This window comes from Lepidochelys olivacea (genome assembly GCF_965140295.1).
Source record: "Lepidochelys olivacea isolate rLepOli2 genome assembly, chromosome: 2".
In the NCBI taxonomy this organism is placed as follows: Eukaryota; Metazoa; Chordata; order Testudines; family Cheloniidae; genus Lepidochelys; species Lepidochelys olivacea.
The window spans coordinates 9,983,221-10,003,209 of record NC_140412.1 but is presented as its reverse complement, the minus strand read 5'-3'; the positions used below and the strand labels follow the sequence as shown (position 1 = coordinate 10,003,209).

The following is a 19,989-nucleotide window of genomic DNA, read 5'->3' as shown; positions in this document are numbered from 1 at the left end:
AAAACCTATGATGCATTATGGTAAGAGGGACAACTTTATAAAATGGTCTTCATGGGTAGTATAAGAAAAATGGACAGACAGGTAAGGGACTTCTTAAGCAAAAGAACTACACAAGTCCGAATAGGAAAAGCTTTTTCCAACATACATTCAACTGTGAATGGAACACCACAGGGAAGTGTAATTAGCTCAACCCTCTTGAAAAATGACCTCTGTAAAGAGATGAGTTCAGGAACAGGGATCACATCATTTGCTTAAGACTGTGCCATATGGACCAAAAGCAGAACCCTTGAAAGCACCACCAAAAGAATCAATGATACACTTAAGAGAAGTGCAGACTAGGTAATAAGTGGGGCTTCAAATTCTCCTTAGACAAAACTAAGGGAATGATCTTCACAGGGAAAGTCCAAAAAGATGTAAAGTTATACCTATATGACCAACAGATAAATATAGTGAAAAATTATAAATTCTTGGGCGTGATATTTGATAACAAGCTCACTTGGAGGGATCATATTGAAAATATTAAAGGTAAGTGCAAAGTTAGAATTAACTTTCTTAAAAGTATCTCTGGAATGTTCTGGGGAACAGATAAGAAAACAGTGGTAGTGCATCCGGAATGCTAATTAGACCAATTATTGAATACGGAGTCAGGCCCTTAGATCAGCACCGAACAGAAATCTGAGAAAACCATACTATATCCAAACACAGGCAATGCGTACTGCGTGTGGCGCCTTTATTACTGTGCCTCTGTGTGTACTACAGATAAGCATTTCACCAGCTGCTTTCACTCCTAGAATGAAGCTCCTGGATTTAATGTTTTGGGTCAAATCACTAGGTAATAGTGAAGATGACAACATGCAGCTAATAGGCTGGATAGGGCCAAAAAAAAAAAAAAAAATCATCACAATTCTCCATGTAAGTAGGGTACAGAAGTGGATAAAGGATCTCAGTGAAAAGAAAGGATTGAAAAGACCAAAATCTATAGCTATGGAAAAACCATTGAAAAACCATCCCTCCTGAGACAGACATGGAATTATGTAAATAAATAAAAAAAGAAGAAGACTGAAAAATATACAAGATATAGCAAATCAATATATTAGTGATAAGTGGGGACACTATTGCCAAAAATATACAGACGGCTCCAAACAGGAAGGAACAAGAAGAGTAGGAACAGTTTCCTGTGTGCCCTCCCTCAGATTCAAGAAAGCTATAAGGCTAACTAACTTTGTATCCATCTTTACAGCTGAGCTAACAGAGATTATGCTAGCACTCAACTGGACTTTAGATGTGTGGCCAGCTGCCATGGCAATCCTGTCTTAGAATCATAGAATATCGGGTTGGAAGGGACGTCAGGAGGTCATCTAGTGCAATCCCCTGCTCAAAGCAGGACCAATCCCCAACTAAATCATCCCAGCCAGGGCTTTGTCAAACCTGATCTTAAAAACTTCAAAGGAAGTAGATTCCACCGCCTCCCTAGCTAACGCATTCCAGTGCTTCACCACCCTCCTAGTGAAATTTTTTTTCCTAATATCCAGCCTAAACCTCCCCCACTGCAACTTGAGACCATTACTCCTCCTTCTGTCATCTGCTACCACTGAGAACAGTCTAGAGCCATCCTCTTTGGAACCCCCTTTCAGGTAGTTGAAAGCAGCTAACAAATCTCCCCTCATTCTTCTTTTCCGCAGACTAAACAATCCCAGTTCCCTCAGCCTCTCTTCATAAGTCATGTATTCCAGTCCCCTAATCATTTTTGCTGCCCTCCACTGGACGCTTTCCAAATTTTTTCACATCCTTCTTCTAGTGTGGAGCCCAAAACTGGACACAGTACTCCAGATGACGCCTCACCAATGTCGAATAGAGGGGAATGATCGCGTCCCTCAATCTGCTGGCAATGCCCCTACTTATACAGCCCAAAATGCCATTGGCCTTCTTGGCAACAAGGGCACATTATTGACTCATATCCAGCTTCTCGTCCACTGTAACCCCTAGGTCCTTTTCTGCAGAACCGTCTGACTCCTTAACAGGGCTGCAGGCAATTTACAGTGGTAAGTCTGAAAGCAGAAATGATATTCTATATTGAAAAGTTATGTTAACAACCAAACTGGCACAACTGGTTATAACCATAGTAAAATCTCAGCATACATGGGGATAGAAGGCAACAAACTGGCAGAAAATACTATTAATCATGAACGCGATGACCTAGGAATCCCTTTAAGCAAAATGGAATTTGAACACCTAATAAAAAATGAGCTAAGGGAGGAACAGGAAGAACTATGGGCAAACGAAACAAAAAGGGAAAAAATTCCGAGAAGTATGTCCAACAGCTGAGAACGCTGATACAATGCAAGGCTCTGAGAGGAAGAGTGAAGTGCCTTTAGTTAGAATTCTAACAGGGCAGCGTGGATTAAACAGTAATTTATTTATAATTAACAGCATAAAGATGGATTATCCATAACCTATAAATCCAGAAAATGCAAGATTATATCCTTTGTGATTGTAAAGACTGTACCAGTGAATGGAGGCGTTTATACAGAAAACTCAGGGGTCTTAAGGTAACAACATTTTCCTTGCAACATCTATCAAGTATACAAGGAAAATGGGGCCCAATAAAAAAAAGTTATTCTACAGTTCTTTAAGAAAACCAGGAAAGGTGGAAGAATCATGAAAAAGATATAAAGTACAGTGCATGGCAGTCAGGAAACAAGTCTGTTATGCCAAAAAAACAAAGAAGAAAGGGGCTGCAGGAAGGGAGTCTACAGTGATTCTCTGGGAACAGAGAGGTGGTGAGGAGGAAACTGGGTGGCAGGGGTGCGGAGCAGGAGGCGTCAGAATAACCCCTAGGATCCTAGCCCTGAAAGAAAAGTCAACCCAGACAAGTTGTGGGAAGAGAGACCACCGCAGCAACAGAGCAACCATTGGTGGGGGCAGCATACAGGGAAGACAGCCTCTATGCCATACCTGGACACAAAGAGGCGATCTTGGGGTGGGTGAACCCCTTTATATACTCCTTAGATAAATAAGCCTTTACAGAACATTTAGAATGATTCAAGATATTTAGAAAAGGGAGGATTATTCTGAGGGCAGTGAGTGACACCAGGGCATCAAGATATTAATACACAAATAAAGAGAACAATTAGTTTGGGGCACTTTGCTTCTAGCCCATTCCAACGACTACTGAGTTCTATTTCTTTCACTGACTTTGGTTAGCAAATGAATCAAGCTCTAAGAGAGCTCGAAAGGCTCAAGCAGTGTCAAGAACTATAGTTTCTATTGGGAAGAAGTGGAGTCACATAGGAAGTGTGAATGCAGGAAGAATGGTAAGAGCAAACTGGAACAAGCAGCATCAGCTCAGCATCCTGTCAAGATAAGTCAATGAATTGTATTTTCAGTAATATTTTATGTTTAATGGGTTACTCGTTAAAGAGGCTTTGCCGATTTTTTATTTTGTAAACTGCTCTTTGTCTGGCTCAGTCTGATAGCACTCTTTACCAATCACCATGCAGGTCATTATAACAGAGAACGGATAACCTGTTGTCTAAAGAAGAGGACTGAGGGTCAGACCTAGGTATTATCCCCAGTGTTGTCATAGACTCCATGTATGACTTTGGGCCTCAGCTTCCTCACCTCTAAAATGGGGATAATTTCCTCCCTCACAGGATAAGGGGAGAAAGGGATGTTAGGCTTAACTCAACATCTATTAAAAGGTAGAAGGAGGATACTATGGAAATTTTAAGAAGTATTAAATTAAAAAAACCCTAGGTTAAATGGTCCTATGTGTCTTAAATTACCTCATTATCAGAGGATATTTTCTTGCTACTCAGTGCAAACTGCATTCAGCAATACCAACTTGCCTCCTCTTTATACTGGAAAGCATTATTTGGCTCTTGTAGGTCCATCAATACATCACTGATACATATTGTTCAATTTCAGGTCAGCAATATAGAATCACAGTGCTGGAAGGGGCCTTAAGAGGTCATCTAGTCTAGTGCCCTGCACTCATGACAGTACTAAGTACTATCTAGACCAGGGGTGGGCAAACTTTTTGGCCCAAGGGACACATCGGAGTTGCGAAACTGTAAGGAGGGCCGGGTAGGGAACGCTGTGCCTCCCCAAACAGCCTGGCCCCTGCCCCCTATCCGCCCCTCCCACTTCCTGCACCCTGAGAGCCCCCCTCAAAACCTTACCCATCCAACCCCTCCTGCTCCTTGTTCCCTGACCATCCCCTCCCCCTAACTGCCCCCTGGGACCCCACCCCCATCCAACCCCCCAGCTCCCTGTCCCCAGACTGCCCTGACCACTAGCCACACCCCCACCCCGACAGGCCCCCCGGGACTCCCACACCTATCCAACCCCCCCTGTTCCCCATCCCCTGTCTGTACCCCCAAGAACCTCTGTCCCATCCAACTACCCCCCACCCAGAACCTCCGCCCCATCCAACAGCCCCTGCTCCCTGACTGCCCCCCGGGACCTCCTGCCCCTTATCCAACCCCACCCCGCTCCCCACCCCCTTACCGTGCCACTCAGAGTGGCAGGACTGGCTTATTGGGAGGTAGGCAGGCGCAAGCCGCACGGTGGCATAGCTGTGGCGGAAGGGCCAGGGGCTAGCCTCCCTGGCCAGGAGCTCAAGGGCAGGGCAGGATGGTCCCAGCCTTAGTTTGCCCACCTCTGATCTAGACCATCAGTGACAGGTGTTTGTCTAACCTGCTCTTAAAAATCTCCAATGATTGAGATTCCACAACCTTCATAGGAAATATATACCAGTACTTAACCACCCTGAGTACTTAACCATCCTAATGTGCAACCTAAACTGCCCTTGCTGCAATTTAAGCCCTTTGCTTCTTGTCTTATCCTTAGAGATTAAGGAGAACAATTTTTCTCCCTCCTCCTTGTAACAATCTTTTCTGTAAAGGTAAGTGTTCTCTTTAGATGCTTGCTATTCAAGACTAAATAGATCTTATTAGAGAGGATAAATATAAAATATTTCATTATTTTATTCATATATTATAATGATACACAGGAGAAGTGACACAGATATAGGTCCTTTAGTATTTTCATTATGATTCCTGATTCTGAGTTGTTCACAACAAACTGTCACAATTTGCATTCAGGTAGAATTTGGGATACACATCTTCTATAATTTTAAATAAGTTCAATTCATTTTTGAAGTTCTTCTCCCTGTTCTACTGTATTTTTTTAGACTTAAACTAAAATGAGAATTAAGCCCTTTAAGCATTCTCTTCTTTTTCATAATGGGTAAGAGTTATTAACTGAAAATAGTATATTGTACACATGAAAATACACCTTTCAACACCATACGAGTTGCCCTCCATTGCCATACTACAATTTAGTCTCTAAATGTATGCATATAAACTACTGAATATGAACAGTATACATAGTCATCCCATTCATTTCAAGACTCCTATAAAACAGTGTTGAGGATTGTAGATTACTTAGTGACAATTGTCTTATCCTCTCTCCAATACCAGCATTAGAGCAAATCATGCAGCATTCCACTGACTTCATTGAGAGTGAGGCTTGAGTAAAGACTGAGGGCTCAGTCCAGCTTCACTGAAGTCAATGGGAATCTTTTCTTTGATTGCAATGGGAGTTGGACAGGGCCTTCAGCAAGGAGTACAGAATTTGGTTTATCAGGAGTGCATGCTTTTGGTGACTTCTTAATCATGTCTCTTCCTCTTTTCCTCTCTCCAAATTTCCCCTTCTGCTTCAGACATTACATTCTAAGCAACATCACAACAGAGAGATTACTTTGGGAGCAGTCTCTAGCACTACTACACTGGGTAAGGAAGACAGAAGTGTAACCCTATTAGCTAAATATTAAATCTCCAAGGTCATGTGAATCACCTCTGCGATGAGCTCAAACTTCATCAGTTCACATATCTGCTATTTAACTACATTGCATTACATAGGGTGACCATTTTTAAAGGGACAGTCCAGGATTTAAGCCCTCCTGCAGGTGTCCCGACTTTTTCTTAAAAACAGACAAATTGTCCCATATTTTCTGTCTCCCCCCGCATCAGTACTGGCGGGTCCTGCTGCTGACTGGAACCCAGCTCACCAGCTGCCCACCCACCAGCGGTAAGTGGAGTCCAACGATTGGGGTGGGTGTGCAAGGCTGGTGGCGGGGCGAAGATGCAGTGCATGGGGCCAGCCACTTCCTCTGCTGGTCCGCCAGTGCAGCCCCCGCTGCGTGCCGGCTTTCAGCCAGCAGGGCCCTGCCCCACTTCTGGCCAGCACTGGCTGTGCGCTGCAGCAGCCAATGAATGAAGGCAGGTGCCAGGTGGCGGATGGTTACATGTTACTTCTGCTGCCACCCATTGGCCCTTTAGGTTCTCCCCTTCTCGCTGTCCTCTCCCTGCTTTGCCCCCCCGACCCACTGGTCCTCCATATTCTTCCTCCTCCCCCCCGCCCGCCCCCAGCGGAGTGCGTCCCACTCCCAGCGCTGTGCGGAGAACCAGCCCCTGGTCAGAGCTCTCAGTTCACCAACAGCCTGGCCGGCAGCCTCTTTCCTTCCCCCATTGCCTCTGACTGGGCTGGTGCCCCGGGAAAGCCCAAGACCCTCCATCCTGTGGCGCTTGCCAGGAGGAGCTGAGCCCTGCATTTGCCAAAACCCTGCACAGCACTGGCATGGAGAATCCTCTCCTCCCATCAGCTAAGTGGTGGCAGGGGGAGAGGGAGGGGCTGTTCCATCCCCTAGGCACCCTCTCATGTGAAGTCACCCCTCTGGCTGGGTTCGCTGAAGTCCCTGCAATCAGGTTCCCTGGGCTTTGGTGCACAATGCATCCTTAGGGCTTAACTCCTTCCTGCCCATGCTGTAGCCAGAGACGGCTGGGTTATGTCCGTGGCCAGCAACGGCCTGGAGGAGTTAGCTGCCTTTCGGCACTGTGTGGCCAGGAAAGGACAAGTCGGAGGCAGGGAGAGAGAGAAGAGATGACTGTGCAAAGACACGAGCCAGGTCATCTCTTCCCCACCTCTTCCTCCCCTGTGGCTGGAAGCAGCTCCCATCCCTTCCCTCCCGCACAGTGCCAAAATGATGTTGCTGGCCACATTCTGGCATGAACCCTGGCAGAAATCGGGGGGGTGAGAGGGGATGTGACCCTGTGTGCCCCCCCACGAGTTGCCTCAGGGAGATGTGGTGCCAGGGGAGGCAGATCCATCCTGGGGAGACAGCCAAGCATGGAGGGTGGAGAGCCCTGGGAAGGGAGGGACATGTCGGTCAGTATGTATGGGAGTGTCTGTGGGGGGGTGGGGGGGGGGAAGGGAGGTAGGGGTGTGTTTGTCACCCTCCCCCTGTGAACCCTAAAGCCTTAAAAATAAGAGGGTAAATAAAAAGAATCCAACTAGCAGTATTTCTTTTTTAACAGGGGCTCGGCCAATTTGATGTTAATTTGATGTTTGTACTGCATTGTTCTGATGGATTGCCGTTGAACTCACTTGAATACGAGTAAGTTTACTAGGTGTCCCATATTCAGCGTAGGGAAATATGGTCACCCTAGCATTACATGCTACCAATATGCGAGAACACCAGTGATTAATACTTTTCTCATTGAGAGAAAAATGTTTCCATAGCAGCCCAGTTACTACTATAAAAGCAAAATCATCACCCAATTTTCAGGTCTCTGAAGCAGACTAATGGAATCCAAAGCCATTTTCATTTTCTCCAATATTTGAAAAATATGCTGTTCATGGATTTGAGGCTCATGATCAAGGGGAAGTATAATTACCTTTACAGAATCCAGCAAACTCTTCGGAAAAAATCTTTTTAAACCAACGTCTTTCCTGAAATAAACAAACACACATATACTGTTGATAAGAAATCTTATGAGATACCATGGTGATGGGGGTCTTTAGAAATGCATGCAAATATACTAGAGAGACAAGGTGGTTGAGGTAATTAATATCTTTTATTGGACCAATTTCTGCTGGTGAGAAAGACAAGCATTCAAGCTTTTACACAACTCTTCTTCAATTCACATCATCATATGGTTACAACAATACTGCATGCAAATATAATCCTCAGTAAAGTTCAATATTAGAATGCAAATTCAGTGTCATTAAAACATTAACATTAGCCACTCCATAGCAATTGCTGTACTGTAAAATATTCTATTTTTAAATATAGAAAGATACCATCTTTATAATAGGCCCCTGGGATGGAGAGTGTATTGCGTTTAATGGTGTCCGCATGCAATCACAGAGAAGTGCTGCGAATGAATTGCTTGCAGTACATATTTTATTGTTTCAAGAAACACTAAAAACACACTCACTGCACAGTATACTGAGAAAGGACGGGCATGAAAACTGGAACACCCAATCATACTTTTGCACCTGCAACAGTCCTCTGACTTGTAGAATTTACCATAAATGAGGAGTTCGAAGGACCACTAAGTCTGTTACCAGACTGGATTTCTCCCTCTTATGGGCATCCAAATAAATTTGTATTGCTATGTTACTTCTAGCATTATAATTATTATAATTAAGTTCCTTGCATGGATTTCTACTATAATTTTTTTTCTTAAACTTAAAACTTTAGGATTAAAATATCTTCTTGGTTGAAACAAGATGTACCCAGTGTAAGCCTGATATGTTATCTATATCCCCAAAAACCTTTTTTACTTTGATTTCAGATTGCAAGACTACATATGCCACCAACACAAATTGTAAAAAAGCAATGAAATATGCACTGAAACATTCAACACTCAAGTGACAAGTTGCCCTCCTCAATCTCAACTACTTCCTTCCACCATACATAGCTACATTTCTAAGTGTCAGTGTTGGTACACAGGTGCAATTGCAAAACCATGTGATATATTTATCATATACCCTTGACCACCTCACCTATCCTCTGCCTTCTAATTATTTTCATAGAATTTATTTTAATGTCCCAATCCCCTAGGCATCATACAGCCACTAGTTTTTTTTTTCTTAACTAGTCTACATCTCTGAAAAATGTGACCATCCCACACTAATGCTAACAAAATGTTACCATCACACCCATACACTCCATATTTCAGACACACACGCACACCCTAGAAGTACAGACAGAAAGGATCAAAAAACCCAAACATAAACGGTGGACTGTGACAGGGCAAGGCCAGATGACTATGGGAAAGTAGTGAGAAACAGGTATGTTAGCCCCAGGGTAAACAAATCCCTGTTAACATGGTAACCAAATGGCAGTTGCTCCAGGTTAATCAAGACACCTGGGGCCAATTAAGATCTTTCTAGAAAGCAGTGGAGACAGCTAGGTTGATTGGGACACCTGAAGCCAATCAAGGGCTTGCTGGAACTAATTAAAAGCCTCCCAGTTAGTGGTACATGTCAGGAGCTGTAGGAGGAAGCCGCGTTGCTAGAGAAACTGGGCAGGACAAATCCTATCAGGCACATGGAAGGAGGCCCTGAAGTAAGGGTGAAGTAGATGTTGAGGAAGTGGGGGCTGCTGTGGGGAAGTGGCCCAGGGAATTGTACTCGTCCTGTTTCAAAAAGTCAGCTACCAATAGCTGCTACTATTAGGGTCCCTGGGTTGGAGCCTGGAATAGAGTGCGGGCCCAGGCTCCCCCCCACCACACTCTTCCCAGTTAATCACAGAGACTGTGAGACAACAGAGACTGTGTGAGGGAGGGTTGCTTCTTCCCACCTCCCTTGCTGACTTATGATGAAAATGGCTCAGTAGGCTGTGATCCTTGCCTCTAGAGAGAGAAGGGCTACGTGGAAGGTCACAGTGACCCTCTGAGGCTAGCGTAATCTGCCTGGAAGTGCGGGACCCACTGAGACAAGGCTGGAGATTTGTCACATGGACCCAATCTAAAAAGTTAGGATCCAGGTTCAGAATATCCCAGCCTCTGGGTGTTGATCTGGAATTTTAGTTTGGCTCAATGTCTAATTTGGATGACTATATAGTATTCAAAATAGTGCTTAGCCTGGCTTATAAATATACCCTCAACTTTGAATTCTGTTGCTTTTATGGAGTAGTTGGCTGCCCCTATTTTCTCCCTAGCAGCCAATTTCTAGAGCAGGTAAGACTGAAAGGGAAGAGCTGGAGAATTTCCAGAGGTGTGTCAGAGCACGAAGATACCATCATGCTGGCGCATCTGAGCAGCATCTACCAGACTGTGTCAAACGCCACAATCTGCACGAACATAAGAAAACAAGGTTCAAAACTGGAAAAAAAATCTGTATTGAAAAAGTATTTCTGCCCTCATCTTCTCAATGGGTCATACAAACTATACTAAAAATAAAATAATAATAATAAAAAATTAAATTTGGGTGAGTTTGTGAACTCTTCATAGAAGGGACCATTACCTCTTCAATGAACATTAAGGAAAGCCTTCCATACTGACATATTCTGAACGGGAGGAGAAGATAGTAATGTACCTCAAACATGTACATCAGATATGGCCAAACTTACTGACCCTCTGAGCTGCATATGACAATCTTCAGATTTTCAAGAGTGGGGCCACCTGCCGGGGCTCGGGGCTTCTGCCCTGCAGAGAGGTGGGGAGCCTCGGGGCTTCTGATCTGCAAGGTCAGGATGGGCTTGGGGCTCCTGCCCCTTGGGGCACGCCTGCCAGGGCACGAGACTTCAGCCCTGCTTCTGCTGAAGTCGTCAGTCCCGGAAGGTGCCTCCCACAGGGCTGAAGCCCCAAGACCCCCCTTCCTGCTGGGTAGAAGCTCCTAGCCCCACCACCGGGCAGAAGCCCCGAGCTCCCCCAAACAGTCTGGTAGGTGGAGAATGGTGGGGGCTCCGAGAGCCATACTTTAACTGTTGGCCACCCCAATCTATATATTAAGATACCAGGATTGTCACGGTGTGTGTCATCCTGAAGCCTAGAATTTCTGTTGAGTCAGAGTGAAGCAAAGGAAGCAGTTACAAACATGGATGAAAGCTTTTTTCGTTAGAATAGCACCAGGTTCAATCATCACTGGGACTGCTGGTCTGCTACAATCCCATTTTTAAATTCTAAGACATTTTGACTTTACAAATTACACCTGTGCAGTATATGGCTACAGTAAAGCATGTATCTATGTCATAACAAGACTCCTAGACCTCAGATATCAGAGGTAACTCAATCACCACCTTACTCTGCAGCTAATTTGCATGCAAGTTTCATTTGTTGTCTGAGGGAGATTGCACAGATCTCCAGCCTACGTCAGAAAATTGCTGTTAGTCAACCTGTGAAGTATATACAACCAGCTGCCTTCCAATGGGCTAAGAGGGAAACAACATACACGGAACTGTAAGTCTTACTTATGGAATAAAAATAAAAAATGATCTTTTGAAGCACTTTCTCTGGGCACTCAGGATGTTATATAATAATTTCATAAAAGGCATTTAAAAACATTATAAATTGAAAGTAGCAGAATACTCATTCACAGCAGTGAACCCTGGAGTCTGTGCAATGACACTAAGCTGGAAAAGATTATAAAATTTCATAAACATTAAGTACTTTGATGTATTTCATCTCAAATGCAAATTATGTGCAGTTTTATCATTCTATGTAGAATTAGATAAACCTGACACACCATTACAGTCTAAATAATATGCAAAGACATTTTGACAAGGAATACATTAATTAACATTAAACATTTTAGCGAGCAGAAGAATTCTGCAAAAATTAAGTTCTCTAAATTAATGCAGTGTTGCCACCATCTTAACACTATTACAGCACATGGTTCCCACATTCTGCTACAATAATTCGTTTCTAAACTGAATCCCATAACAGCTTTTGGTTACAGATCTGAGTTTGCCGCAAACGCCACACAAATCACCACGCAGAATTTAACAAATAGCAACTCTTAGTCACATTTGCTAATACAACATATCCTATTTTTAAAATTAGATTGTAAATCAAATTTTCTTAATTTAGCAGAATTTAACATAAAAGTATACAGAGTTCCAGCAGCGGTCTGAGACTGCAATATGCAACACTTTTATAAACAAGAACAAATAAGCATTATAAATTGAAATGTACCCACAGCCGTAACATAAAATACCATGTGCAAACTCCAGACGGCTGCATTTCATGGTTGTGGAGAAGAGAGATCAACCCACAATACCAGACTAAAACCTCACAGCCTTACTCTCATTGGCAGTTAGGAACAGTTAATAGCAGTTACTGGTTTATATTAGGGCTGTCAAGCAATTAAAAAAAATTAATTGCGATTAATCGTGCAATTAAAAAATTAATCATGACTAATAGCATGATTAATCGCACGGTTAAACAATAATAGAATACCATTTATTTTAATATTTTTTGATGTTTTCTACATTTTCAAATATATTGATTTCAATTACAACACAGAATACAAAGTGTACAGTGCTCACTATATATTTAACGATCTGGAAAAAGGGGTAAACAGTGAGGTGGAAAAATTTTCAGATGATACAAAACTACTCAAGATAGTTAAGTCCCAGACAGACTGCGAAGCTTCAGTCTTAGCTACAAAAGGATCTCACAAAACTGGGTGACTGGGCAACAAAATGGCAGATGAAATTTAATGTTGATAAATGCAAAGTCATGCCCATTGGAAAATATAATCCTAATCATATATACAATGATGGGGTCTAAATTAGCTGCTATTACTCAAGAAAGAGATCTTGGAGTCATTGTGAATAGTTCTCTGAAATCATCCACTCAATGTACAGCGGCAGTCAAAAAAGCGAAAAGAATGTTAGGAATCATCAAGGAAGGGATAGATAATAAAACAGAAAATATGTTGCCTCGATATAAATCCATGGTACACTCACATCTTGAATACTGCGTGCAGATGTGGTTGCCCCATCTCAAAAAAAGATATATTGGAATTGGAAAAGGTACAGAAAAGGCAGAAAAAATTATTAGGGGTATAGAATGGCTTCCGTATGAGGAGAGATTAATAAGACTGGGACTTTTCAGCTTGGAAAAGAGGCGACTAAGGGGGGATATGATAGAGGTCTATAAAATCATGACTGGTGTGGAGAAAGTAAATAAGGAAGTGTTCTTTACTCCTTCTCATAATACAAGAACAAGGGGCCACCAAATGAAATTAATAGGTAGCAGGTTTAAAACAAACACAAAGAAGTATTTTTTCAAGCAATGCACTGTCAGTCTCTTGAACTCCCTGCCAGAAGGTGTTGTGAAGGCCAATACTATGATGGGATTCAAAAGGGAGCTAGTTAGATTCATGGAAGATAGGTCCATCAATGGCTATTAGCCAGGATGGGCAGGAATGGTGTCCCTAACCTCTGTTTGCTAGAAGCTGTGATTGGGTGACAGGGCATGGATCACTTGATGATAACCTGTCTGTTCATTCCCTTTGGGGAACCTGCCACTGGCCACTGTCAGAGGACAGGATCCTGGGCTGGATGGACCTTTGGTCTGACCCAGTATGGCCATTCTTATGATCTTATTTATTTTTGATTACAAATACTTGTCCTGTAAAAAACAAAAGAAATGGTATTTTTCAATTCACCTCATACAAGTACAGCAGTACAATCTCTTTATCATGGAAGGTGAACTTACAAATGTAGAATAATGTATGAAAAAATAACTGTATTCAAAAATAAAACAATGTACATCTTGAGAGCCTACAAGTCCATGCAGTCCTCCTTTTTGTTCAGCCAGTCACTCAGACAAACAAGTTGTTTACATTTGCAGGAGATAATGCTGCCTGCTTCTTGTTTACAATGTCACCTGAAAGTGAGAACAGGCGTTCGCATGGCACTGTTATAGCGGGTGTCGCAAGATTATGTGCCAGATGCACTAAAGATTCAGATGTCCCTTCAGGCTTCAACCACCATTCCAGAGGACATGCATCCACGCTGATGACAGGTTCTGCTTGATAATGATCCAAAGCAGTACAGACCAACGCATGTTCACTTTCATCATCTGAGTCAGATGCCACTAGCAGAAGGCTGATTTTCTTTTTTGGTGGTTCGGGTTCTGTAGTTTCCATATCAGAGCGTTGCTCTTTTAAGACTTCTAAAAGCATGCTCGACACCTCGACCCTCTCAGATTTTGGAAGGCAATTCAGTTTCTTAAACCTTGGGTTGAGTGCTATAGCTATTTTTAGAAATCTTACATTGGTACCTTCTTTGCGTTTTGTCAAAGCTGCAGTGGAAGTGTTCTTAAAACGAACAACATGTGCTGGGTCATCATCCGAGACTGCTATAATATGAAATACATGGCATAATTTGGGTAAAACAGAGCAGGAGACATACTAGTCTCCCACAAGGAGTTCAGTCAAAATTTAATTATCGCATTATTTTTGTAACTAGCATCACCAGCATGGAAGCATGTCCTCTGGAATGGTAGCTGAAGCACGAAGGGGCATACAAATGTTTAGCACATCTGACACAAAAATACCTTGCAATGCTGGCTACAAAAGTGTCATTGCAACGCCTGTTCTCACTTTCAGGTGACACTGTAACTAAGAAGCTGGCAGCATTATCTCCCATAAATGTAAACAAACATGTCTGTCTTAGCGATTGGCTGAATTAGAAGTAGAACTGAATGGAATTGTAGGCTGTAAAGTTTTACATTATTTTGTTTTGAGTGCAGGTATGTAAGAAAAAAAATCTACATTTGTAAGTTGCACTTTCACGATAAAGAGATTGCATTATGGTACTTGTATGAGATGAACTGAAATATACTATTTCTTTTATTTATCATTTTTACAGTGCAAATATTTGTAATAAAAATAATAATATAAAGTGAGCACTGTATACTTTGTATTGTGTTGTAATTTAGATCAATATATTTGAAAATGTAGAAAAACATCCAAAAATATTTAATAAATTTCAACTGGTATTCTATTGTTTAACAGTGTGATTAAAACTGTGATGAATTGTGATTAATTTTTTAATCGCAATTAATTTTTTTGAGTTAATCGCATGAGTTAACTGTGATTAATTGACACCCCTAGTTTATATGGTTATGCTAACAGCTTTATATTTACCATAATCCCACTCTACTACCAGTGGGAATGATTTGGATATAAACACTGCATTTTCTTTTCAGTGTAAACTTCATTAGGATTAACCCATCCAATACCAACTGCAGCGAGCTCTCTGGGTTTGCTACCATGGTGCTTATTAGTTGTAGAAAATATATCATTTTCTTCTGTTAGTTTTGTATTTCTATTTTTTTCCTGAACACTTCAATAAAGAAGTTGATACAAAAAAAAAGAAAAGTAATATTAGGACAGCATGAAGGGGGATGTGCTTCTTAAAGTTTTTTTTAATGCAGTAGGTGCAGATGCTTCTTTCTATCTCACAGTTTTGCGTCTGTGCAGCTTAATTCCTTCTCCTGGGTGTAGGAATGTATATTTGTTAGGACCAAGTCTCCCTTCATTGCGGTCCCTACTACAGGTCACTCTGAAGTTTGACTCTGTCTGCCTCTTTGGTCTACCTCCCTCCAGCTTTGGTTTCATTTGAAAATCTGATCAACAGCGAATTTACATTGAACACACCTGACAATGATAGGCAATAAGCAGCCATATCAGGTGCAGAGGGGTGTTTGTTTATGTTCAGTCAGTCAAAAAAGTCTTCATGTACTACAAGTGCCTGAGTAGCAAAAAACAACTCTGCTTGAAAAGCGACGTTCACTGCTGTGATAAAAAACAGTTCCATAGTCCACCTGGAAGGGATGGTCCATGAAGCACAGTTTGAGAATAAAACAACTACTAATCTTTCCGTAACTGTTGTTGTTCAAGATATGTTTCTCATATCCATTCCACATTAGGTGTGCATGTGGTGTGTGCACAGACACCGAGATTTTACCCTCAGTGGAGGCCGTTGGGCCAGCTCTAGCTCCGTCTGGGGCCACGTACTCATGCGCCAGTATACGGGCCCCAGCTGGCCCCTCACCCTCTCAGTTCCTGCTCACCAGCTAACTCCAACAGAGGAATGGCAGGGTGGGTTGTGGAATAGACACGAGCAACACATCTTGAACAACAACAGTTACAGGAAAGATAGTAACCGTTTTTTCTTCTTCGAGTGCTTGCTCACGTCCATTCCAAGTTAGGTGACTCACAAGCAGTACCTGAGGAGGTGGGCTCAGAGTTCATGGATATGTGGATTGTAACACTGCTCTGCCAAACTTGGCATCACCTTTTGCCTGCTGGGTGATGGCACAATGGGAGGATAAAGTATTGTGACAAGGTCGGGCCAGATGGCTACAGGAGAGTAATAGAAGGCAGATATATTAGTCCCAGGTTAAGTAGGTCCCTTTTCCCTGGGTAAGGTAACAGGGAAGGTTCCAGAACCTTTGGGAGACAATTAAGACAGACAGGCTGATTAGAACATCTGCAGCCAATCAAGAAGCTGTTAGATTCAATTAAGGCAGGCTAATCAGGGCACCTGGGTTTAAAAAGGAGCTCACTTCAGTTTGTGGTGTGCATGTGAGGAGCTGGGAGCAAGAGGCACTAGAAGCTGAGAGTGAGAACGCGGACTGTTGGAGGACTGAGGAGTACAAGCATTATCAGACACAAGGAGGAAGGTCCTATGGTGAGAATACAGGTGTTGAGAGGAGGCCATGGGGAAGTAGCCCAGGGAGTTGTAGCTGTCGCACAGCTGTTCCAGGAGGGACTCTAGACAGCTGCATTCCACAGGGCCCTGGGCTGGAACCCAGAGTAGAGGGTGGGCTCGGGTTCCCCCCAAACCTCCCAACTCCTGGTCAGACATAGGAAGAGTCGACCTGGACTGTGGGTTCAGAAAAACAGCCAAGCTGGGGGCTGCCATGAAGCTTCAAGGCGAGCAAATCCGCCAAAAAGCGCAAGACCCACCAAGGTAGAGGAGTAACTTTGTCACAGTACGTACTCATGACCAGGTCGCTGCCTTGCCAATGTTCTGAATAGGGACCTGGGACAGAAATGGCGCTGATGAAGCCTGAACTCTCGTTGAATGGGCTGTCAAGATGGCAGGAGGTAGGGTGCCCGATTGCTCATAGCACATACGAATTCAGGAAGTGATTCAGGATGAAATTCTCTGGGCTAAAACCGGTAGGGCTTTCATCCTATCTGTTACTGCCACAAAGAGCTGTGTGGATTTATGGAACAGCTTGTTTTTTTCAGTGTAGAAAGCCAGGTCGCATCTAACATCCAGTGTGTGGAGACGCTGCTCCTCTGTTTTCTTGTTCAGTTTTGGGAAGAAAATGGGCAGGAAAATAGCCTGATTACTATGAAACTGCAAGATCACCTTTGGAAGGAACACTAGTTGGGGGTGGAGTCGAACCTTGTCCTTAAAGAATACCATATTATAGGGGTTCTGATGTAATGCCCTGATTTCTGAGACCCTCCTGGCCGAGGTAATCACTACCAGGAAGGTGACCATCCAGGAGAGATATGACATAGGGCATGATGCCAGGGGCTAAAAAGAACCCATGAGTCTCGACAGGACTAGGTTTAGGTCCAATGGAGGGACAGGTTCGCAAATTTGAGGGTAAAGCCTCTTTAGACCCCAAGAAGGAAGCAAATGGACATTTCATGTGAGAAGATCGACCTATCATCCACTAGAGGGTGGAAGGCTGAGATTGCTGCTAGACGCACTTTGATCAATGAAGTGGCTAGGCCGTGTTGTTTCAGATAAAGCAGGTATTCCAGCACGGACTGGAGAGGTGACTGAGTTGGTGAGAAGCCTCTTTGGGAAGACCACACCGAGAAACGCTTCTACTTGGCTGGGTAAGTCGCTCTATTAAATGGTTTTCTATTAGCTAGCAAGACGTGGCAGTCTTGTTCTGAACGGGCCAACTCCACTAGGTTAAACCATGGAGCCTCTACATGGTCAGCTGGAGGGCCTTGAGGTTTGGGTGGAGCAAATGGCTGTCATCTGGTGAGAACAGGTCCAGGAGAGGCTGGAGTAGCAGTGGAATTGCTATTGACAGATCCAGTAGCGTGGCAAACCAGTATTGGTTTTGCAGGGGCTATAAGAATCACCTTTGCTTTGTCTCACTTACTTTTCAGAAGGACTTTGTGTACCAGAGAAATGGGGGGGAAATACATAGAACAGGAGCTTTGTTCATGGGAGTAGGAAGACATTTGACAGAGAGCCTGGGCTGTTCCCACGCAGTGAACAGAACTGCTGACATTTCCTGTTTTGCTTGGTTACAAACAAGTCTATATGGGGAAACTTCGACCTCTGTGGGATGGATCTGGTTATCTCTAGGTGAAGAGACCACTTCTGGTGAGAAGAAAAAGACCTGCCAGTGTTCCAGGCTCCTGGAAGGTGGGAAGCTTTGAGGTGAATGGAGTGTTTCAGCCAGAAGTCCCACAGGTGAATGGCCTCTTGACACAGGGTAGATGAGCGTGCTCCTCCTTGTCTGTAGATTAAACCATGGCTACCATGTTGTCCATGTGCCCTTGTACAACTTTGCCTGTGATCTGGGGTATGACTGGCACACTAAGCAGATTGCACGTAAACATCAGCAAACTCATAGCAAAGAGAGCTCCTCCTGGGACCACAGGCACTGAGTCCTGACGTGCTTGAGGTGATCCCCCCCCAACTTGGATCGGATGCGTTCAAAATTAGGGATGCTGATGACTGAGGGGTGAGAAAGGGATTGCACGCACAAATCAAGGGAGGCGAGGACCAGGACAAGAACAGCGAGCACCGAGTTTAAGTGGTGACAGCTTGGTGAGCATACCGAGGCCAGCCAAGCTTGAAGGGGTCTGAGGTGCAGTCTTGCGTGCTGAACCACTAAGTGCAAATGGCCATGTGACCTAAAAGTGTGAGGAAAAAAATGGACTGTTGTTATGGGGTGAGCCTGGACCTTGGATATTAGAGCCAACATTGCCTGGAAGCAAGCCTCTGGCCCCGGCAGAATTGAGCACTGCACTGATAGATTCTGTCCTCTGGATGGAGATGAGAGTTGAATTTTGCTCATTTATCAATAGGCCCAGGGTACGGAAGGTAGTTTGGACCAGACTGATGCTGGCTTTGATCTGGGCTTGCACTGGCCCTTGATCAGCCAAGAGTCGAGATAAAGGTAGACTTGAATGCCTCCTTGCCTTCTTAGGAAAGCTGCCACCACTACCATCCATTTACTGAAAACCCGGGGGGGGGGGTTGCCAACAGGCCAAAAGGGGAGGACAGTGAATTGGTAGTGGGTCTGGTTTACGATAAATCTGAGGAATCTTCTTTGGCCCTGGAAGATGGAGATGTGGAAATAGGCATCTTTTAAGTCAAGGGCGGCATGCCTGTCCCCTGTATCCAGGGAGGGAATAATGGAAGCCAGGGAGAGCACGTGGAACATCAGCTTCTTGAGATAACCATTGAGGTGACGCAGGTCTAGGATGAGTCAAAGACCCCATTTGGCCTTCGGGATTAGGAAATAGCAGGAGTGAAATGCTTTCTCCTTCAAGTTCTGAGGCAACTCCTCTACAGCCCCTACCATCAGGAGGGTTTGCACCTTCTGGACTAGAAGTTGCTCAGAAGAAAGGATCCCTGAAGAGAGATGGGGGTGGGTGGGAGGGAGAGGGTGGAAGAAAACTGAAGGACGCAACCTTCCTCCAACATATTCAGCACCCAACAGTTGGATTTGATGAGGGACAGTGCTGGGCTGAAGTAGGACTGAAAACAAGGGGGGAGCAGGATCTGGTGGATATAATGCCTTCGGGAACCCCTTCAAAAATTCTGCTTTGGGCCTCCCGGACATTTGTGCATGCCTGGTAGCAAGGCTGAGGTGGAAGGGGGCAGTTGCCTGTACTTATAACCCCTGCTCTGTTTTTTAAACAGGTCTTGGTGAGATGGTGGAGCAGAGAGACGGACAGGTTGCTGAGGTCTGAAATGCTTCCTTGAAGGTGCCAGGGAGTAGAGGCCCAGGGATCTGAGGGTAGCCCTGGAATCTTTCAGGCCATGGAGTTTTGTATCCGTCTGTCAGAGACGAGTGAGATTCCCTGAAACAGAAGATTCTGAATGGACTGCAGAACCTCTGGTGGCAGCCAGGAGAGCTTCCCATGACCACAGCTGATGCCATTGTTCTGGCTGCCATGTCAGCT

At 43.9% G+C, this 19,989-nt stretch overlaps 1 protein-coding gene across 9 annotated transcripts in view; it reads right to left on the bottom strand.

Annotated features, from left to right (window-relative positions):
- Positions 1–19,989, bottom strand: part of PTK2 (protein tyrosine kinase 2) — a 384,113-nt gene that overhangs the window by 142,492 nt on the left and 221,632 nt on the right. For all 9 annotated transcript variants that reach the window (XM_084620432.1, XM_084620429.1, XM_084620430.1 and 6 more), the window contains one exon: positions 7,740–7,794. In XM_084620432.1, the coding sequence (XP_084476558.1) occupies positions 7,740–7,794 (55 nt within the window). The remainder of the gene's footprint in view (positions 1–7,739; positions 7,795–19,989) is intronic.